The sequence below is a fragment of the Trichechus manatus genome, unplaced genomic scaffold (assembly GCF_000243295.1).
Source record: "Trichechus manatus latirostris isolate Lorelei unplaced genomic scaffold, TriManLat1.0 scaffold00323, whole genome shotgun sequence".
Classification (NCBI taxonomy): Eukaryota; Metazoa; Chordata; class Mammalia; order Sirenia; family Trichechidae; genus Trichechus; species Trichechus manatus.
In genome coordinates, this window is record NW_004444259.1 from 615,399 (window position 1) to 638,877 (window position 23,479).

At 40.6% G+C, this 23,479-nt stretch overlaps 1 protein-coding gene across 4 annotated transcripts in view; it reads left to right on the forward strand.

Annotated features, from left to right (window-relative positions):
- Nucleotides 1-21,912, forward strand: part of MTM1 (myotubularin 1) — a 119,991-nt gene extending 98,079 nt beyond the window's left edge. For 2 of the 4 annotated variants that reach the window (XM_023725505.1, XM_023725507.1), the window contains 6 exons: nt 3,582-3,767; nt 6,077-6,283; nt 11,043-11,135; nt 12,159-12,272; nt 15,601-15,777; nt 19,900-21,912. In XM_023725505.1, coding sequence (XP_023581273.1) covers nt 3,582-3,767; nt 6,077-6,283; nt 11,043-11,135; nt 12,159-12,272; nt 15,601-15,777; nt 19,900-20,067 — 945 coding nt within the window. In that variant the 3' untranslated portion in view covers nt 20,068-21,912. The remainder of the gene's footprint in view (nt 1-3,581; nt 3,768-6,076; nt 6,284-11,042; nt 11,136-12,158; nt 12,273-15,600; nt 15,778-19,899) is intronic. The other 2 variants (XM_004390714.1, XM_023725506.1) reach the window with 2 other exon arrangements.
- The last annotated feature ends 1,567 nt before the right edge of the window (nt 21,913-23,479 follow it).

The window sequence follows — 23,479 nt, forward strand, 5'->3', positions numbered from 1 at the left end:
AACCTGCTTGAGCACTTCCAGTAGATAAGTGGCTGCATAAGTGAAACCTGTGACATCTGTGTACACTCGTGTGTAAAAACTGTGTATGGGGGGGGGGCGGTCAACTCTTAATTATTTGCACGTGGATCATCCATCATATATGTTTAATTTTGGGGCGCCTCCCCCAGCATGCACGCCCTTAGACCAGCTATTTGTTACCCCGCTTGGTTTTTGTTCAGCTAATGAAAATGATTTTGAAATTAAAAGGAAAGCAATTAGGAAGTTAATGCTGTAAGTAAATTAGGAATTTGTAAGTGATGCAGGAAATGAAATTGAAATCAAAATTTCTTCTTGGATTATCCTCATTTTGTATATGTCTGTTCCAGTTCTCCTTCATATATAATTTGGAGTTGAACACATGTATAAAATGCCATATTTCCATGTATATATTTACCCTGAAGTAGATGGGATATAACATTAAAGCGAACTATTTAGAGGGAGTATTTTAAAATGTATAAAATGAATACCTTAATTATATTAACTCGGAAACTCATTGTCAGCAGTGGAATTCTTGAATGCCTTTTTAACACTTGGGAAATGTGCCTCTATTTCCATTTCTCTTAGGAATGAAGGGAAGGAAAATTGTGGGGAAATCCTAGAGCTGAAAGATCTCTGTGTCATTCTTTTAAAAACCTCCCCTTTTGACTGTCTCTCCCAGTCGTCTGTATCCATAGCAACAGGCCCTTTGGCCCTTTATGTTGTTGTACTCAGTAATCTTGTTGTACTCAGAAGAATATTGAATATACCGTGGACTGCCAGAAGAACGAACAAACCTATCCTGTAAGAAGTACAGCCAGAATGCTCCTTAGAAGCAAGGATGGTGAGACTGCATCTCACATACTTTGGACATGTTGTCAGGAAGGATCAGTCCCTGGAGAAGGACGTCATGCTGGGTAAATTAGAAGGTCAGCAAAAAAGAGGAAGACCCTCAAAAAGATGGATTGATACAGTGGCTGCAACCATGGGCTCAAGCATAACAACGGTTGTGAGGATGACGCAGGACCGGGCAGTGTTTCATTCTGTTATACATGGGGTCGCTATGAGTTGGAGCCGACTCCACGGCACCTAACAACCCCTAACAACACTCAGTAATCTGGGCTATTCTTGTTTTGCTGAAGAAAGGAAAACCGAAAAAGAAGATTTCAAAACTAACCAGAGATGACGAATTTGAACTTTTGGGAATTCAGTCTGTGCTTGACTAATTGCTTTTTCCCCTTCTGACTCCTGTTCTCTTTGGACTTAATTTTTCCTCCTTTGTGGATGTTTAGAAACTTACAACCCCAGATGTCCCACACCATTTTAAATTCAACAAACAAACAAAGCCAACCCAGGCATAGGTGAGACTTGTTTGGTGGTGGTACAGTGTGATGAATGAAAACGGAATGCTGTTCATGTCTGGTTTTGCCAGAAACTTTGGCAGGGAGTCCTAAGTATCTTTTCCCTTTTCTTTTTTTCACTTATTGTTTTCAATTTTTTCTAAAAGAAACTACAGTGTCAAGAATCTCTTTGAAAATCACCGTGACTATTTAAAAGCCACTTGTCTGTCTAGGGGAGGGTGACATATGTCATGGCATCCATTATAGGTTGGCACATTCAGCAAAACTCAGGCTGGCCCTTCCTCCTAGGCCTGGGGCTGTGGTTTGCCCAAGCGACTGCCAGGTAGATGGGGGCCTCTGTTTCGACCTCATGATCGGAGCTGCAAGGCTTTCTTCCCCAAGGCGTGGTTAGCCAGGAAGGGGGAAGATGGCACCCTGGTCCATTTATTTATTAGCTAGTAACTTAGGAGCCCTGGTGGCAGTTCTGCTCTGTCCTGTAGAGTCGCTGTGAGTCAGAATTGATTCAGTGGCAATGGGTTTGGTGGGTTTTTTTGGTTTGCTTTTATTTATTTTTTTGGTTTAGTAACTTTTTAAAAACAACAGAGTTCATATTTACTGTCTACTACTGATGCTATTTACAGCAAGCTTTAAAGCAACATTTCTACTTAAGTACTTAAGTAAAATGCATTACTTTTCTCACCTAGTCTTTGGATCCCAAGGCCTCTGGCTGACATAGGTCTCCAGGCTTGAAGTTCCAGTGGTAGCCTTACTCGAACTGCAGGCCACCTTCTCTGTCACTCTTTTCTGCTAACCCAGAAAAAGCCATTGCTTGCTTGTGCCCTTCTACCCCAGCTACAGGATGAGATTCCTCCTATTGTTATAAATAAAAGGGAAAGCGGCAGACAGTAGTGACTGCACGTTTGTCTAGTGACTTCTCCTTTGCTCTTGGGTTCCAGGCAGCTGTTTCCCTGACCTCTTCCTACAGGTGCTCTGAAGTGACTGGCTCTGGTTTCTTTGCAACCCTCTAAACTCTTCAACTTTGTCTTCAAGGGCCAAAGCTCACATATTCCATGGCATTTTAAAACTTTTAAGCAGAGTGCAGCCAGGTTCCTAAACAAAAAACTGCCATTTCTTTTTTTTTTTTTTTGTCTACATGGAAAACGGGCCTTCTTTACCATGCTATGTAGGTGAAGCAGTGCCTGCCCTGGCAAGTTAATACTTGTAGGCACTGAGGTAGGTGGCCACCATCTTGTCCCCTCTGTCCTTAGTCTTTCCGTAGCAGAGAAATAGCCAGACTCGATGGAGGTTCCGTGTATTACCTGTGGGACTTTGGGGATAGTTAAATAGAATCTCTGTTTTCTCATTTACAAAATGGGGAGTAATAAATACCTATCTTGTAGTACTGCCATAAGAGTTAGAAAGTTATGTAAAGCAAGAAACACAGTACCTGAAACATCATACCAAAAACAGAAAACCAAACCCGTTGCTGTTGAGTCAATTCCAAATCAATACCACCCTATAGGACACAGTAGAACTACCCCATAGGGTTTCCAAGGAGCGGCTGGTGGCTTTGAACTGCCAACTTTTTGGTTAGCAGCCAAGCTCTTAGCCACTGTGCCACCAGGGCTCCCTGAAACATCATATGGCTCGTTAAATGGTGGCTGGTGTTAGCTCCTTTAATCCTGTGAAACATAGGTATTATTATCTCCTATGCTACAGAAGAGGAAATTGAGTTTCAGAGAGGTTAAGTGCCTTGCACCAGATCACACAGCAAATAGGGGCTGAAGCTGAGCTATTAGGCTAGGTCTGTGGCTTTCCTCTAACCCATCGTGCCCCATGTGAAGGCCGTTGCTGCTGCCGCGATTTGGCTGGCTGCCCCTGAAGAGCACTGTTACAGCTACCAAGTTGATGGCGGACGAGGACCATGGAGAACCTGCCTTTGCCTTTGCCGATCCAGAAGAAGAGTTAGTAAATATAGAGCCTTTGGAAACAGAAGTTTTTTCATAAATACAGATCCTACCAGCCTGCCATCTGTTTTCCAGCTCACAGCATGGTTAACATATCTGATGCTTAGTGTTGGATAGAAGGCCAAGTCAAATCAATTACTGGACTTAAATTGGAGGTTTTTAGGTTGCGATTTGGAGGGCAAATAACTTTTGAAACCTTTGTGTAAGTTACTGATGAAATCGAAAAGCCAACTTCCTGTTTATATATTTTGTTTCTTAGGCAACAGGAGGAGGATATGAAAGTGATGATGCATACCATAACGCTGAACTTTTCTTCCTGGACATTCATAATATTCATGTTATGCGGGAATCTTTAAAAAAAGTGAAAGACATTGTTTATCCTAACGTAGAAGAATCTCACTGGTTGTCCAGTTTGGAGTCTACTCATTGGTTAGAACATATCAAGGCAAGTGTATTTTAAAAATTGCATGTTTAAAAAGAAATTGTTTAATGGAATAGGATTTGTTTTTAATTCCTTAAATTTTTAAAAAGTCAACACTGAGAGACAAAATATTTGTAGTATATATTCTACATTTGCCACTTTTGTGTTTTTTTTATAATTTGCTTACCTAACCTAAAGATTAAGGAGCCCTGTGGTACAGTGGTTAAGCACTTGGCTGCTAACTGAAAGGTTGGTAGTTCGAACCCTCCAGCCACTCCATGGGAGGAAGATGTGGCAGTCTGCTTCCATAAAGATTACAGCTTTGGAAACCCTATGGGGCAGTCATACTGTGTCCTACAGGGTCACTATGAGTTAGAATCGACTCGGCCACAACGGGTTAACCTAAAGATTATAGCCTAGGAAATGTTATGGGACAGATCTACCCTGTCCTATATGGTCGCTATGAGTCAGGATCGACTCGACAGCATACCACCACAACAACAAATTGAAGATTCCATGACATCACCTCCAGAATACCTTTAGAGTGTACTACGAGTCTCTTTCCATCTCATCAGTAGTAAGTAGTTCAATCTTTCATGTGGGTTGACTTAGGAATGGCCAATTTACTATCTCACCATTACTAGGTATGACCCCAAGGACCTAAATAGAGATTGTTTGGGTTGAAAATTATCTCAAATTGACTTTTTTTTAAAGACTGGATTTTGTATTTTTATTATATCCAATCCTTCACCTCGATAAAGACGTCAAAAATCCTTTACTCTTTTAAGTCAAAGTACCCAAAGCTTTTTGAAGGAACTAACACTTTTAGAAGTCATTTAATATTAACAAACAACAAAACAGCCTACTTTAAATAGGTGAATTATTAAGATAGATTGTTTTCTAGTCAAATTTTATATTCTAACTTGATAGGAATTGTATTTTTATTTTGCCTGTCTAAATTTCACTTTTTTCTTAATTTATCATCCTGAAAAATGAATTGCAAAAAAATGAATTGTGACAACCAAATGTAATGTGGTATCCAGGATGGGATCCTGGAACAGGGAAAGGACATTAGATAGAACTAAGGAAATCTGAAAAAGGTCTGGACTCAAGTTCATGATAATGGATCAGTTCTGGTTCTTTAGTTGTAACAAATATCCCATACAATTTACCACGTTAACAGTGGGGAAAACTGGATCAGGTGTATGGTAACTTTCTTTAGTACCTTCACAACTTTTCTGTAAATATAAAACCATTCTGAAAAAAAGATTTAAAAAAAGATTGTACAGTATGGAAAACAGTTTGACCGTTCCTCAAAAAATTAAATATAGAATTACCATATGACCCAGAAATTCTACTCCTAGAGGTATACCCAAAACAATTGAAAGCAGAAATGCTAACAGACACGTGTATACCAATGTTCATAGCAGTATTATTTATAATAGTGAAAAGATGGAAACAACCAAAATGTCCAACAACAGATGAATAGATAAACAAAATATGCTCTATCCATACTATGAGATGTTCTTCAGCCATAAGGAGAAATGAAGTTCTGATACATGCTACCCCCTGGCTGAACCTTGAAAACATGATGCGGAGGGAAAGAAATCAGTCACCAAAGGACAAATATTGTGTAACCGCCCTTACATGAGATGTCCGGAATAGGCAAATCCATCGAGACAGAAAGTAAATCACTGGTTGCCTGAAGTTGAGGATGGGAGCAGGGATTGACCTCAGATGAGTATGAGGGAACTTTTTTGCGTAACGAAAGTGTTCTACAATTGAACTGTGGTGGAGGTTGCACAACTGTATCAACTTAACTAAATCTTATCGAACTGCACATGGATGGTGGGTGAGTTCTGTGACTTGTAAATTCTACCTCAGTACGTTCTGGAGTCATCAAAAAAAATTACGTCATAGCAGTGACTCTTTGTATACATAATTTAGTAGTGTGAAGTCTCAAATTTTTACTAGAATGCCATTGCTCTATTTATGAGCCACATAAGAGTTCACGTTTTGTCAATTTAAAGGCCAAAAGATGATTTCCATCATATCAGGCCTTTAAGGTCTGGACTGGAGCCACTGGGCCAGTTATTTTACTAATATGAAAATCAGTGTTAAATGCAGCTTGGCTTTCTGTCTATTTTTGTTTTTGAATACCTACGTGCGTTCAGATACATACTACCACTCCTGGTGTTCCGGTTTTGGAGATCTTTCTGTTGAAGGCATAAGTCAATATTTGAAAATGAGACGTTTCTGGAATTAAAAAGTATCATTTCAAATGTAAGCAGTATCTTACAACTCAATATCGACTCCCATTTTGTTCGTTGCAGCTGGTTTTGACGGGAGCCATTCAAGTGGCAGACAAAGTGTCTTCAGGGAAGAGCTCGGTGCTGGTGCACTGCAGCGACGGATGGGACAGAACGGCCCAGCTCACATCCCTGGCCATGCTGATGTTGGACAGCTTCTATAGGAGCATTGAAGGCTTCGAAATACTGGTACAGAAAGAGTGGATAAGTTTTGGACATAAATTTGCATCTGTAAGTAAATAATAAAGCTAATTTTTTTAAAAAAACACCAGGTCATTGCCATAGAAGATTAGAAAATTGGTTGTTAAACCATGTATTCCCTTTTAAAAAGAAAACCTGAGGAAGGTAATGAGAACCACTTTACGGTTTTGCAAATGTGTGATGCCTTGGGTTATTGAAAGTCTTTTTAGGAGACACGTTTGTCCATCTCCACTCTTTACTTGTTCACTTGAGAGTAATACAAAGAGTCTGTGTAGAAATGTTTAAATTGAAATTGAGCAGAAGGAAGATAGATAGAATGGTAAGTCTTTCTCAGCTAATATTATAGCTATTAGAGCCAAATTGATTTTTTAATGGAAATGTTACAATTTTATTTGCAGCCTTTTGTATTATTTTTTTGATACATATTTTGAAAATCACCTAGAGAACTTGTTAAAATTCATATTCCCAGGTCTTCCCTCCAGAGGCCCTTTGAGTAAGCTTTTTTTTTTTTTCCTGAGTAAGCATTTTTAACGAATTCCCAGGAGAGTCTCATAGAGGGACCCGTAGACCACAGTGTCAGAAACCCTGCTGTGTAGCCTTTTATCCTTCCTTCAGATTTCCTAGGTGGTGTGAAAAGCATTTTCAAGTAGAAAGAGTCATTGTTTAGTAAATGAATAAATGGGGAGGCTTTTGTGCCTGTTTTTAGGGAAGAAAGAACTGACTTTTAATTATAATAATCCCACCTTACTGACATGGTTTCACGTCTTTGAAACTTTAGGATCCCTTAGCAACGGAAAGAACTCCTTAGGGGAGCCTCCATTGCCTGTGTCGCTAGCCTGCTGTGCTGGATAATCCAACCCGTTCTCTCCACAACTTGACATGTACAACATTCCAAGCATATGAAATAGTTGTAGCACTCATATAGGATGATAATGCTTTGCCAGTTTTTGTTGGGGCTGTACAGAAATAGATATACTTAATTTCCATTATTTCAAAGTCTTACGTTATTCATCTATATTACCATAGGGAAAAATGTTGTTGTTGTTAGGATGAACTTTATGGTGTGTGAATTATATCTCCAAAAAAGTTGTTTTAAAAAACGTTAAATAATCATCACAACATCCATCAATGGATGAATGAATAAACAAAATGTGGTCCATCATACAATGGAATATTATTCAACCATAAAGAGAAATGAATTCTGATACATGCTACAACATGGATGAACCTTGAAACGTTTTTGTTGTTACTAGGCACTGTTGAGTCGATTCCAACTCTACTATGTACAACAGAACGAAACAGGGCCTGGTCCTGCACCATCCTCACAGTTGTTGCTATGTTTGAGTCTAGTGTTGTAACCACTGTGTCAATCCATCCTGTTGAGGGTCTTCCTCTTTTTTGTTGACCCTCTACTTTACCAAGCATGATATCCTTCTCCATGGACTGGTCCCTCCTAATAACATGTCCAAAGGAAATGAGACGAAGTCTTGCCATCCTTGCTTCTTCCAAGACAGATTTGTTCGTTCTTCTGGCAGTCCACAATATATTCAGTATTCTTCACCAATACCATAATTCAGAAGCATCAATTCTTTGGTTTTCCTTATGCATTGTCCACTTTCACATGCATATGAGGCAATTGAAAATACCATGGCTTGGGTCAGGCACACCTTAGTCCTCAAGATGACCTCTTTGCTTTTGAACACTTTAAAGAGGTCTTTTGCAGCACATTTGCCCAATGCAATACGTAATTTGATTTTTTGGCTGCTACTTCCATGGGTGTTGATTGTGGATCCAAGTAAAATGAAATCCTTGACAACTTCTGTATTTTCTCCATTTATCATGATGTTGCTTATTGGTCCAGTTGTGAGGATTTTTGTTTTCTTTATGTTGAGGTGGAATCCATACTGAAGGCTGTAATCTTTGATCTTCATCATAAGTGCTTCAAGTCCTCTTCACTTTCAGGAAGCAAGATTGTGTCATCTGCATAGTGCAGGTTGTTAATGAGTCTTCCTCCAATCCTGATGCCCCGTTCTTCTTCATATTGCCCAGCTTCCTGGAATATTTGCTCAGCATACAGATTGAATAAGTATGGTGAAAGGATACAATCCTGATGCACGCCTTTCTTGACCTTAAGCCACACAGTATGCTCTTGTTCTGTTTGAATGATTTTTTGCCTCTTGGTCTATGTACAGGTTCCTCATGAGCACAATTAAGTGTTCTGGAATTCCCATTCTTCACAAAGTTAGCCATAATTTGTTATGATCCACACAATCGAATGCCTTTGTATAGTCAATAAAACAAGGTAAACATCTTTATGGTATTCTCTGCTTTCAACCAAGATCCATCTGACATCAGCAATGATATCCCTTGTTCCACGTCCTCTTCTGGATCCAACTGGAATTTCTGGCAGTTTACTGGCGATGTACTGCCCCAACTGCTTTTGAATTATCTTCAGCAAAATTTTACTTGTATGTGATAATAATGATATTTTTTGATAATTTCTGTGTTCATTGGGATCACCTTTCTTGGGAATAGGCATAAATATGGATCTCTTCCAGTCGGTTGGCCACGTAGCTGTCTTCCAGATTTCTTGGCATAGACGAGTACTTGCAGTGCTGCATCTGTTTGTTGAAACATCTCTGTTGGTATTCTGTCAATTCCTGGAGGCTTGTTTTTTGCTAATGCCTTCAGTGCAGCTTGGACTTCTTCCTTCAGTACCATCAGTTCTTCATCATATGCTGTTTCCTGAAATGGCTGAACGTCAACCCATTCTTTTTGGTACAGTGACTGTGTATTCCTTCCATCTTCTTTTGATGCTTCCTGTGTCGTTCACTTTCATTCAATATTTTGCCCATAGAATTCTTCAATATTGCAACTCAAAGCTAGAATTTTTTCTTCAGTTCTTTCAGCTTGAGAAATGCTGAGTATATACTTCCATTTCGGTTTTCTCAGCCCGATCTTTGCACATTTCCTTATAATACTTTACTTTGTCTTCTTGAGCTGCTCTTTGAAATCTTTTGTTCAGCTCTTTTACATGATCATTTCTTCCTTTTGCTTTAGCGACTCGATGTTCAAGAGCAAGTTTCAGAGTCTCTTCTGACATCCATTTTGGTCTTTACTTTCTTTCGTGTCTTTTTGATGACCTTTTGCTTTCTTTATGATGTCCTTGATGTCATCCCACAACTCCTCTGGTCTTTGGTCATTAGGGTTCAGTGCATCAAATCTATTCTTGAGATGGTCTCTAATTTCAGGTGGGATATACTCAAGGTCATACTTTGGCTCTCGTGAACTTGTTTTAATTTTCTTCAGCTTCAACTGGAACTTGCATATGAGCAATTGATGGTCTGTTCTGCAGTTGACCCCCGGCCTTGTTCTGACTGATGATATTGAGCTTTTCCATCATCTCTTTCCACAGATGTAGTTGCTTTGATTCCTGTGCATTCCATCTGGCAAGGTACACGTATATAGTTGCTGAATATGTTGTTGAAAAAAGGTACTTGCAGTGAAGAAGTTGGTCTTGCAAAATTCTATCATTCAATCTCTAGCATCCTTCCTGTCACCAAGGCCGTATTTTGCAACTACTGATCCTTCTTCGTTTCCAACTTTCACATTCCAATCACCAGTAATTATCAGTGCATCTTGATTTCATGTTTGATCAATTTCAGACTGCAGAAGTTGATAAAAATCTTCAGTTTCTTCCTCTTTGGCATTAGTGGTTGGTGCATAAATGTGAATAATAGTCATATTAACTGGTTGTCCTTGTAGGCATATGGATATTATCCTATCACTGACAGTGTTGTACTTCAGGATAGGTCTTGAAATGTTCTTTTTGACGATGAATGTGATGCCATTCCTCTTCAATTTGTCATTCCCAGCATAGTAGACCATATAATTGTCTGATTCAGAATGGCCAATCCCAGTCCATTTCAGCTCACTAATGCCTAGAATATCAATCTTTATGCATTCTATTTCATTTTTGACAACTTCGAATTTTCCTAGATTCATACTTCATACATTCCACATTCTGATTATTAATGGATGTTCGCAGCTTTTTCTTCTTTTTGGAGTCATGCCACATCAGTAAATGAGGGTCCTGAAAGTTTTACTCCATCCATGATATTAAGGTCGACTCTACTCTGAGGAGGCAGCTCTTCCCCAGTCATGTTCTGAGCACCTTCCAACCTAAGGGGCTCATCTTTTGGCACTGTACCAGACAGTGTTCCGCTGCTATTCATAAGGTTTTCACTGGCCAGTTTTTCAGAAGTAGATCGCTAGGCCTTTCTTCCTAATCTGTCTTAGTCTGGAAGCTCTGCCGAAACCTATCCACCAAGGGGTGACCCTGCTAGTATTTGAAATACTGGTGGCGTAGCTTCCAGCATTACAGCAACATGCAAACCACCACAGTACAACAAACTGACAGAGGAATGGTGGTATGGAAAACTACAGTATACTGTTTACTCTCTGATAAACTTGACTTTTAGAAGACAGATTGCTGTATCATCACATTCTGGGGGTTGTATACTTTCTTCACATCCCTGGGTGGTGCAAACAGTTAAGTGCTAGACTACTAACCAAAAGGTTGGTGCTTTGAGACCACCCAGAGGCTCCTGGGAAGAAAGACCTGGTAATCTACCTCTGAAAAATCATCCATTGAAAACGCTATGGAGCACAGTTCTACTCTGACACATGGGGTTGCCACGAGTCGGAGTCCATTGGACAACAACTGGTATGCTTCCTTGAGATTTATACCCATGAACTAAAACAACTCATCTTCGCTGATTCATTTCAGAGAATAGGTCATGGTGATAAAAACCACGCCGATGCTGACCGATCTCCTATTTTTCTACAGTTTATCGATTGTGTGTGGCAAATGTCAAAACAGGTAAAGGACTTCTAGGATAAAAATGCATTTGAATTAATGTTAAAATTAAGTGTTTGCATATGATATCTGGGATTTGCTTCAGAATAATTCAGGGCAGAGATAGAGATGAATCAAGATGGGCCACATGTGAATGGTTGTTGAAGAGAGTGTTGGGTACATGGGAGTTCAGTGTTCTATTCTCGCTACTATTTATTTGTCTGAAATTTTCCGTATACATTTTAAAAATTAAACATTTAACTGTATTATCTCTGCCAATGGAAAAGCAGTGATGTTGACGATACCAAGTTTTATTTTACATACATTCTGCACTGGCGTTTGAATATAGACATGTATGTTAACTCATAACACCTTAAATAATTAAACTACCCTATGGTCGCTATGGAAGCCCTGGTGGCATAGTGGTTAAGTGCTATGGCTGCTAACCAAAAGGTCGGCAGTTTGAATCCACCAGGTGCTCCTTGGAAACTCTATGAGGCAGTTCTACTGTGTCCTATAGGGTCGCTATGAGTCGGAATTGACTCGACAGCAACAGATTTGGGTTTTTTTTTTTTTTTTGGTTTTATCTACCCTGGTGATGCAGTGGTTAAGAGCCATGCAGTGGTTAACAGCTGAGGCTGCTAAGCAAAAGGTCGGCAGTTGGAATCCACCAGCTGCTCCTTGGAAACCGTATGGGGCAGTTCTACTCTGTCCTATAGGGTTCCTGTGAGTCAGAATCAACTCGATGGCAACAGGTTTGGTTTGGTTTTGAATATACCCTATATGCTCAGGCGAACCCAGAAGACAGGCCAGTTTTCCTGCTTTCCCTTTTTATTCCTTACTTCACACTTACTGAAACTTCTTGGTCCCAGGCATCAAGGTCACCAACAAGTAAGCTATAGGGCATGTACAGATTGCAGCCCCTGCTGTCCTTTCTGGAATGCTACAATGTGGCCACATTTATTTACTTTTATGGTGCATCTTTTCAGTTAATGAAACATCAATCTCAATTCTTCATGCTTTGTTTGCTTGTTTGTTTCTGTCTAGTTCCCTACAGCTTTTGAATTCAATGAACAATTTTTGATTACAATTCTGGATCATCTGTATAGTTGCCGGTTTGGTACTTTCTTGTACAACTGTGAATCTGCTCGAGAAAGACAGGTGAGTAAAAATGCTCATCTCTTTAGTAAAGGCTCTCCAAAATGTGTATAATCTGCCGTGACATCAAAAAGGAATATTAAACGCCTAAACCTGCAAGAACAGGGAAAATGAGGAAGGAGGCACAGCAGCAAAATGGTGGAGGGTGGAAAGCAGTAGATAGTGGTAAACAGCTTGAGATAACCAAATCTCAAACCAGCAGTGAAGAAACCCAAGAACCAACCCGCTTTGCATCATAGGAACCCCAGAGGATTCAGGGATGTGCTGTACCACACCTCTAGGGTGAATGGAGAAGAATAAAATCAGTTGAAGATCTGTTTAGAATAAGCATTTAGATTCCGAGATGCCCTCCACCCCTCTCTGGAGCTGAGGACTCTGACAAAGGTCCACAGTGTTCCTCTTTGAAGAGGGTAAGAATAGGCTTCCAGGCTGGGGACCCTAGTGTCATGAGAGGGTTGAGGCTAACAGACAAGTGCTCACTGTTCAGAGCCCCAGCTCCCTTCCTGCACTTGACTCCTAGTATTCTGGCACCTCATGTTCCAGGCAGGAGCCTGAAAGAATTATCTCTGTGGACAAGGAGGTGGAGAAATCGGAACCCTTATCTGTTGTTGATGGGAGTGTAAAGTGGTGGAAGTACTGTAGAAAACAGTTTGGTGATTCCTTAAAAAGTTAAACATGGAACTACCATATGACCCGGTAATTTCACTCCTAGGTATTTATTCAAGAGAAATAAAAACAGATGTCCACACAAAATCTGGTACATAAATGTTCATAGCAGCACTATTTGCAATACCCAAAAGGTGGAAACAACCCAAGTGCCCATCAACAGATGAATGGATAAATAAAACGGGGTACATACATACAATGGAATACTGCTCAGCCATAAAGAAAAATGAAGTCCTGGTACATGCTATAATATGAATGAACTTTGAAGACATGCTGAGTGAAATAAGTCAATCACAAAAGGTCAAATATTGTATGATCTCACTTACATGAAATGACAAAATTAGGCAAATTTCTGAAGACCAGTGGTTATTAGTGGTTACCAGAGGAGGGAGAGAGGGAATCATTCTCTGGGAAGGAGTGAATTTTTGTTTAAGGTGATGGGAAAATTGGCATCAACTAACAGTAATAGTTACACAGCTTGACTAATGTAATTGATATCACTAAGCTGTACATCAGAAAAAAGGCGAAATGGCAAGAGTGACATATATAATCTTGCAACGGCAACCTTCCCCCAAAAAAGGTTGCAGCTGCTGATATTACTTAGTTTCAACTAAATACCTTATGAAATTAGTTTCCTTGGTTTGAAGATCTAGGGTCATAGTTTTGTGGGTCTGTCCAGTCAATTGGCCTAATATTGTCTTTAAAGTTTTTGTTCTACCTCCTAGTTTGGTGAGTAGTGCTTGGGGTCTTAAAAGCTTATGAATGACCATCCCAGATACAACAATTGGTCTCTCTTTGGCTGGAGCAGAAGAGGAAGACCTAGGAGTCGGAAACGGAAATAGATTACAGGTCTAAGTGCCTCCATAAACTACTACCTGCTTTGCCATGAGACCAGAAGAACTGGGTAGTACCCAGCTACCATTACTCAACATTTTGGTCAAGGACACAGTAGATGGATCCTGATCAAGAGAAGGAAAAATGTACAACAGAGTTTAAAATTCTTATGAAAACTGGACTGTCAGATCCACTGAGACTGGGGGAACTCTGAAATCTGTTGCCCTGAGATAATTGTTAAACCTTGAACCGAAACTGTCCCCTAAAGTTGTCTTTAAACAACAGTTTAGCCCAATTAGTAAAGAATGTTTGCCTTGAACATTGAGCCCTTTTGAAGAATTATCTATATGAGATCAAATTGACAACAGTCACACTAAAGCATAGATGAAAAGTTTAGGGGGCAGTGAATCTAAGCTAATGGTGGTGAAACAATATGAGCAGAGATGGTGAGAATGGTGACACAATATGAGGATTGTAACCAATGTTATTGTTCCAACAGAACAAGGGGATAGCACATGGTTTAAAGTCAGGAAAGGTGTGCAGCAGGGCTGTATCCTTTCACCATACCTGTTCAGTCTGTATGCTGAGCCAATTATCTGAGAAGCTGGACTATATGAAAAAGAGAGGGGCATCAGGATTGGAGGAAGACTCATTAACAACATGCGATATGCAGATGACACAACCTTGCTTGCCGAAAGTGAAGATGCTTACTGATTCAAAGACTATACCCTTCAGTGTGGATTACTCTTCAACAGAAAACAAAAATCCTCGCAACTGTACCAATAAGCAACATCATGATAAACGGAGAAAAGATTGAAGTTGTCATGGATTTCATTTTACTTGGATCCACAATCAACACCCATGGAAGCAGCAGTCAAGACAGCTTGTGTTGGGCAAATCTGCTGCAAAAGACCTCTTTAAAGTGCTGAAAAGCAAAAATGTCACCTTGAAGACTAAGGTGAACCTCACTCAAACCATGGTGTTTTCAATCGCCTCATATGCATGGGAAAGCTGGACAATGAATAAGGAAGACCGAAGAAGAATTGATGCCTTTGAATTACGACGTTGACGAAGAATTTTGAATATACCATGGACTGCCAGAAGTATTAACAAATCTGTCTTGGAAGAAGTACAGCCAGAATGCTCATTAGAAGCAAGAATGGCAAGACTTCATCTCACATGCTTTGGACATATTGTCAGGAGGGACCAGTCCCTGGAGAAGGACATCATGCTTCGTAAAGTGGAGGGTCAGCAAAAAAAAGAAGACCCTCAACGGGATGGATTGACACAGTGGCTGCAACAATGGTTTCAAGCATAACGACTGTGAGGATGGCGCAGGTCAGGGCGGTGTTTCATTCTGTAGTATGTAGGGTCGCTGTGAGTCGGAACCGACTTGACGGCACCTAACAATAACAGCAACAACCTGTGTCATTGAACTGTACGTGTAGACATTGTTGAACGGGTATAGGTTTTGTTGTGTATATTTTCAGCAAAAATAAAAAGCAGCACCCATCTGTCTATAGCTGTTTTACCCTGGAATAGTCTTCGTGGATCAGTGAGTTGCATTTAATGTTCCAGCATCCTGCACCTCTATCTTCAGGTAGAAATAGTGGCTCTCAAGCTAGGCCATTATCTCTGCCAGTATCCGTAAATGGCACTCACTGGCCCATGAAGCATTTCAAGCTATTATGGGGATAATGTAAATGTGTGTGACTCAGCAGAGAGCAGCATGGTGCAAGATGACGCTGAACTGGATGGCCAGAGGCTGCAAAATGGTTTATGTGTTTATGTGCGTTTTTAATTATGCTTTCCAATTTCTCTTTTTCTATAGAAAGTTACAGAAAGGACTGTTTCTCTCTGGTCACTGATAAACAGTAATAAAGAAAAATTCAAAAATCCTTTCTATACTAAAGAGATCAATCGCGTTTTGTATCCAGTTGCCAGTATGCGCCATTTGGAACTTTGGGTGAATTACTATATTAGATGGAACCCCAGAATCAAGCAACAAGTAAGTGAAATGGCACTGTGAAAAGAGAATAATGCTGACTTAATTATTACTTCTGGGCTTTTAGACAATATCATTGGGTATGTTTCTTAATATCATGAGGGAAAAAAAGCAGACTAAAAAAAACCACATCTCTGAGCTTGTTGTTCAGTACTAACCCATTTATTTTTATTGATGTTTAACTTAAATTTCTGTGTCAACATGGATAATATAATTTTTATTAGAGTGTCAGCTGATTTAAAGCTCTGGAAAATGTCTGAGTTTTGATAGCCAAGAATTTTCTTTAATCACTTGAAGCCGTTACACATCACGTATTCATCACTGGAAAATTCCATACACTGACCTAACTTAGAAGATCCTTTCGGGGTAAGAAAGTAGATTTTGCACCATTGGGTGAGGTGTCCATACTAGGTTAACTAACATAAGAGTTTTTTTATCCGGGCCTTTATTTCTAAAGGAGTCCCTGGGTGATGCAAATGGTTAACATGCTTGACTAACAGAAATGTTGGAGGTTCAAGGCCATCCAGAGGTTCCTCAGAAGAAAGGCCTGGTGGTCTACTTGGAAAAAGAAAGTCACAGCCTTGAAAACCGTACAGAGCACAGTTCTACTCTGACACACCTGGGATTGCTGAGAGTCGGAGTCGACTCCATGGCAACTGGTACTGGTTCTGTGTAACAAAGAGATAATTGATCTGTTAGTGGAGAGCAGATTCACTTGGCCATTTATCAATCAAAAATGGAAACAATGATTTTTGAGGTGAAAGATTCCACATTTTATTAAAGATACACTTAAGCTTTTCATTCTTCCCCTCCCCACCTTCATCCAAAGCAAGGTGAAGAGAAAGCTCCGAACTCTCTCCGTTTAGTGATCTGTTCTAAGCCTTAGGAGTAGCCCGTAGTTGGGCTTGCTCTTTGTAAAGGCTTGTACCATTGTCTGAGGCTCAAATGGTCCACTACGTGTTCTCTCAGGCCAGTTTTGCAGAAGCACGTGCTTTAATCCCGATGGAAAGATCCTAGCAACAGCAGGGCCCCGTTGCTTGCTGCAGCCTGTCTCCTCCATTGCTGATTCCCCTCAAGCAAGGAGCCTGACGCCAGCCTGCGGGCCCCCTTTCTCACTGGGGAGATGCCAGCTTTAAGCTGGCACTGGCACTTCAAGGTCTCTTGCTTGCATGAAAGGCTTTTGCCGTTCAGTAATGGTTGCAATGTGTATTCTTCTGGAAAGTGACAGATTCCAGGGCTTGAGAACATTCGCTTGTTTCATTTGGGATTTGAGAAGCACATTGAGGGAGTGTATTTAGCAGTAGTTGTAGTGTTCGGAATATCAAGTAAAGAGTGCATGAGGATGTTTCCAGGGTTGTAACCGCTATTACAGAAGACGTGTTCCTTTTCTAACTAAAAACTATTTTATAGATGAGCACTGTGTCTGTCCCATAAAATAAGCCACCATTAACATTTAGAAAGTGTTGACCATTTCTGTACAGATTCTGTAATCTTCCCTCACCCATTTGTCCTTGGGGGAGTTTTTGAAATGCAAGGAATTTGGAGCAGATCATTTCTGAATATATAAAGGCAATAATGGTACTTCTGTGACAGCTTCTTTCTGGGTAGCTTTTCTGAACATGCAGTATCTTGTGCACATCTTTATTTCTCTCAGCACTGTGTATTTTTATCTCCCAAATACTGAGTGTGCCCATGTGCCAGGCACTGGGGGAACACAGAGATTCAGAAGAGACAGTCCCCACCGACAAGGAGCAGGCCTGCAGGTGGCCTGGGAACACGACCAGCTGATTATAACGCAGGCGGACAAATGCGACAGTAGAAGTGTAAACGAACTACATTGTTGTGGTTGGGTGCCGTCCAATCGATTCTGACTCATAGCGACCGTATAGGACAGAGTAGAAACACCCCACAGGGTTTCCAAGGCTGTGGTCTTTTTGGAAGCAGACAGCCACATCTTTCTCCCTGGGAGTGGCTGGTGGGTTCCAACTGCCAACCTTTCGATTAGCAGTTGAGCGCTTAACCACTGCACCACCAGGGCTCATTCTCTTACATTAGACTTTCTTAAAAGATCTGCTCAGGTTTCGTACAGAAATAGATGAAAATCAGATCACACAGGACTTTTTTATTATATAATGTAAACCTACAAGAATGTACTTAATCACTTAAATTGTTACTCAGTCGTGTGACCCAGTTAGTATGCAAATAATCACTGGGTACCTACAGCATTCACACTAGGGTATACTGAGCAGTATCAAAAGACACAAAAGAATATACAGTCCCTTCCCCTCATGAGCTGTCAACCTAGAAGAAAACGGGGTTAGTGTGCGTTTAAAAGCAAAAACTACCAACCTTTGCTTTGACAAAAACTCAGCAGATTTTATGGAAAGATTTATGTTCACATTTGATGAGCTATCAACAAGTGGGAAATTGATATAATATTTAATGTCACTTGACTTTAAATTTCATTTCTTATTATTTTGTCTTTTTTGTATGATCACACATTGGCTCTTCTTTCATGGCCTTTAAATGGTGGTTGTCTGTGGGCTGATGATTTCTATATATTTTGTACACTGTTACTTGACTGAGTGATCTTTTTGTTTCTAATAGTTTTTCTGCTTACTCTCTTGAGTTGTCTAATTATACAGTCATGTCATCTACAAAAAATGATTGTGTTACCACTGATTTCTTTTTCTTGTCTAATTGCACTTGTTGGTACAATAACCAACTGATTCTCAAATTCATGTGAAAAAATGGGGGTCTCGAACAAGAGCCAAGACAATTTGGGAGGAGAATATGGTGGAAGAGGAGCCCTGGTGGTATAATGGTTAAGAGCTACAGCTGGTAACCAAAAGATCGGCAGGTCAAATCCATCAGCCGCTCCTTGGAAACCCTGTGGGGCAGTTCTGCTCTATCCTAGAGGGTTGCTATGAGTCCGAATCGACTCGATGGCAACGGGTTTGGCTTTTGGTTTGATTTATGGAGGAAGAATTCACCCTACTATATATCAAGACTTATTTGGAACAGAATAGAGCCCAGAAACAGACCTATGTAGATGTGAAAACTTGGTATAATTAAGAAGGGGCATCAGAAAGCATAGGGAAAGAGTGGACTGCTCAGTAATCCATGCTGGGACAACAAGTGATACTTAACATGCCCACAGCAGACATTAGCTGAAGTTGAAAAAGCCCATAGTCTACTCTCTAGCAGTCCCACTCCTAGGAGAATTCCTCAGAGAAATACTCGCAAGTTGAGATGTATGCAAGGAAGCTAGGTACAGCATTGTGGATAACAGCGGGGAACACTGGAAGTGGCCAGTTGCCCATCAGCATGGAAATGGATCACTACACTCTGGTTTATTCATTCAGTGGAAATCAACCAGTATAGGCTTCAGAAACATAATGTTGGGTTCAAAATGTCTGTGATAAATACAAAACAATACTACTGATGCAACCTGAACAACATATAAAAATACTGTATTCCATTTGTGGATACTTGCTTAAAGGAAATGGATCACAAATCTGCCCAGGAAGGCTGCATGCCAACTCCGGAAGCATTGTTGCCTCTTCTGAAAGAGGGACAAAGGGCAGTGGGCCTGGGGACAAGTGACACAGGAGACTTTAGCTGTGTCTGTGTTGATAAGTTTGAAAAAGAATGTGATGCATGTGTGACAAAGTATTTGCATTCATTGTTTCTCGGTGATGGATACCTAGGTGTGTGTTTGATTAGTCTTTGTACTTTTCCGTATGATTAGGCACTATTTTTTTAAAAGAATATGTATATATGTTAATCCTAAAGAGCCCTGGTGGCACAGTGGTTAAGCACTCAGCTGGTAACCGAAAGGTTGGTGGTTGGAACCCACCAGCCGCTCCACAGGAGACGCATGTGGCAGTCTGCTTCCGTAAAGAATACAGCCCTGGTAACCCTATAGGGTGGTTCTACTCTGTGCTGTAGGGTCGCTGTGAGTTAGAATCAACTCGACAGCAACGGGTTTGGTCTTGGTTTTTTACATTCATCCTCAGTGAGAGGGTTTATTCATAAAGCGGCAGTAGCAGCAGTGTAGCGTAGCTGTGTTCTTTGGACCTGGCCGGCATGAAGGGGTAACTCCTGTCTTCTGATTCTCTCCAGCAGCCGAATCCAGTGGAGCAGCGTTACATGGAGCTCTTAGCTTTGCGCGATGAATACATCAAGCGGCTGGAGGAATTGCAGATCAACAACTCAGCCAAGATCTCCGATCCCCCAACTTCTCCAGCAAGCCCTTCCCAAATGATGCCCCATGTGCAAACTCACTTCTGAGCGGGAACCTGGCGCCAAGTTCCATTTCTGAATAAAGGAAATACCTGACTTTGATCTTGTGCATCTGTACAAAGTAGATTAAAATATTTGCCTCCATATAGAACTTGAACTAACATAACCTTCAACTCTTGAATATGTGCCTTCTATAATACATATTACAAGAAAAATACAGTGTCCACACGGCAATCAGAAGAAAGGAGCCAAGATGATGTTTTGGAAAATCCTGACACCATTAAATCAGCAGGTTTTGAAAAGAGAAAATTTAGGTTTAATTTACCTCTTTAGAAATACTATGTATGCAATATGGATTTTGTGGGTTTCATTGAAACAATGTAATTTTAAGTTAAAAGGGAGAATGTGTTTGTGAAATGGATTTTCCCCAAGCTGCTTCTAATAGTTACTTTGGATTGTCCAAAATGAATCCAAACGTGAAAGATGTGTGTTACTGCCAACACCAAACTGAGCTCAACTTCCTAGGTGTTCTCCAAAAGCAAGGTGTTGACGTAATTGCCAAATTTTGTGCCACCGGAAGTGGTGATTTAAGGAGAAGTAGCTGCAGAGATGAGTTTGGCTCATGATTTTGAAATTTTGGACTATGAAGTGTTTTCCCCTCCTCCTCAAGAGAAGCTTATTTTTATATTGAAAGACTGATGAGGCCCAGTTAAATACGATTTGATGTTTTTTTTCACTTTGCCAGTTCTGTTTTCTAGATTTTTCATGAACTTGCCGAAAATTCCGAATGGTTTTCAGGTTGTGGCAAACAGCACTGTGTAAGGGCATCAGGTGCCATGATGCTCCTTAGGTGGGAATGTGTTCGCAAACCTCGCTCTAGTCTAGCCAGCTCATCTACCACAGGAGGGTTCGCCATCTTGTGTGTATGAGCTCTTGCTGGAGCATCGGTCTTTGAAATAGTGCCCAGATGTGTAGTGGTTGAGTGTATTCTTTAGAGTGTTGTGTTTCCTGAATTTCAGTTTGAATGGTGTCAGGTGCCCCTTCCCTTAAGTGTGCATAAAAACTGGTTCTACAGATTTTTACTTGAAGTACCGGGCAGTTTGCTTTTTCAGGTTTTTTGGCGTTTGTTTGTTTTTTTGTTTTATTGGTTGTTTTTCTTTGTGTAGTATTAAATGAAATTTTAAATGCACAGTTCTATTTGATATCTGAACTAATTCATTTAGTAAGTATATTTGTAAAAGTTAAGGCTAGAGTTAAAACAATTAATGTGTTTTACAATGGTTTGTAAAGGACTATTTATAGCTAATATGGTTTTGTTTTCAGTGAATTAAGAGAGATTAAATATATCTTTGTAAATTATTTTATGTCATAGCTTAATTGGTCTACCAAATAAGGCATCTCAAATGCAGTAGTGTAATGTATGAATTTTGTAAGTATAAGAAATTTTATCAGACATTCTCTTGCTTTTTGTAAACGCTGTAAATATTTCATAAATTAACAAAGTATCACTCCATAAGAAGAAAAAAGCTAATACTAATAGCTTAAAGGATTTTGTGAAATTTCATGAAAGAATTTTCATGGCAATAATGACTAAAGACCTGCTGTAATAAATATATTAACGAAAACGTAACCCTCGATTGTCAGGGCTATAACTGCAGATTTGTGTTTAAATGCATATGACACCTGTCTTATTTTCTGTTCTGGATCTCATTGGTGTGCTTTTTTCTGTGTCTTACTAGCAACCTTACAAGGCTCTGCCATAATTCCAACAATAGTTGTCATTCAAGCACATTAACAATGCAGACTTTAAGGGTCACGGCTGTCTTTACTACAGTGAGAATACCAAAAACCAAACCAAACCCCTTGCCATCGAGTCGATTCCTACTCATGACGACCCCATGTGTGACAGAGTAGAACTGCTCCATGGAGTTTTCTTGGCTGTAATCTTTTGGAAGCAGATTGGCAGGACTTTGTTCCACAGCACCGCTGAGTGAGTTCGAACTGCCAACCTTTTAGTTAGTAGTCAAGTGCAAACTGTTTGCACCACCTAGGGGCCTGAAAGTAACGATAGCTTTTTCAGAAGTGCTGGGATGAATGTACACGAAACTATGAATTTCAGCCTCTACGTGGAGATCGCAGCTGTTGATATTAAGGGAGTGGCCCCGGGCTGACCGACAGCCAGTTAGGAAACAGAGACACAAGTCCTACAACCACAGGGAACTGAATTCAGCTGCTAACTTGAATGAGCCTGGGGGCAGATTCTGCCCCTAGAGACTCCAGAAAGGCACACAGCCTGACCACACCTTCATTTCGGCCTTGGGAGGCCCTAAACTAGACCCAGCATGCCGTGCTGGGCTTCTGGCCTACGGAAATTGTGAGACAAAATGATTTTCTGTTGTTTTAAGCTGCTAAATTTGTGGTAATTTATTACGGCAACAATGAAAAAACTAATACAGTGTCTAATTGTATTACTTTCTTACGGCCACCATAACAGATTACCACACTATGTGGCTTAAAACAGGAATGTATTGTCTCACAGTTCTGGAGACTAGAAGTCTGACTTCAGGGGGTCAGCAGGCCCATGCTCCTTCCGAAGGCTCTAGGGGCGGATCGTTTCTTGTCTCGCCCAGCTTCTGGGAGCCCCACGTGTTCCTTGGCTTTTGGCGGCGTCACTCCAATCTCTGCTCCTGTGGGCACGTGGCCGTCTTCCCTCTGTGTGTGTCTTTGTCGTATTGGATTAGAGCCCACCCTACTTCAGTCTGACCTCACGCTAACTTAACTAATTATATCTGCAAAGACCCTATTCCTAAACAAGGTCACGTTCACAGGTACCAGGGGTTAGGACTTCAACAGATCTTTTAGGGGGACACGACCCATAAGACCAGTGCTGCACAACTCAGGAAATTATTTTTGTGTTGAGGAAAGTCTTGAAAAGTGGACAGGCCAAGATTTTTAAACATGACTGGATGATGCTTCTGGGATGTATGGGGTAATGCTGGAGTTGTTAAAAACCTGGATCCAAGGCAGCAATGTTTTGCAAGGACACACAGAACTTAAGTCCATTTGTTGCTTCATTCACCAGGCATTGCTTTGGGCTAAATAGTCCGATAATGGACCTAACAGTGAACACCAGACCTGCACACACTGCCCTGGTTTGAACCACAGAGAGCTCCGTGTTTTGCTTATCAAATGGATGCTGTCTTCTGTGGCCTGTTGTGATGCACCAAGGTGACAGCCCTTCCGTGTTACTTGAGTTTCTTAGCTGGCTTATAAGACCAGAAATGTATTGTCTCAAGTCCTGGAGGCTAGGAGTCCAAGATCAGGGTGTCAGCCAAATGGATTCCCTCTGAGGCTTGTAGGGAGAATCTGTTGCATGCCTAGGAGAATCTCTCCTAGCTTCTGGAAGCTCCAGGCATTCCTTTGCTTGCAGCTGCAGTATCACATGGCATCGTTCCTTTGT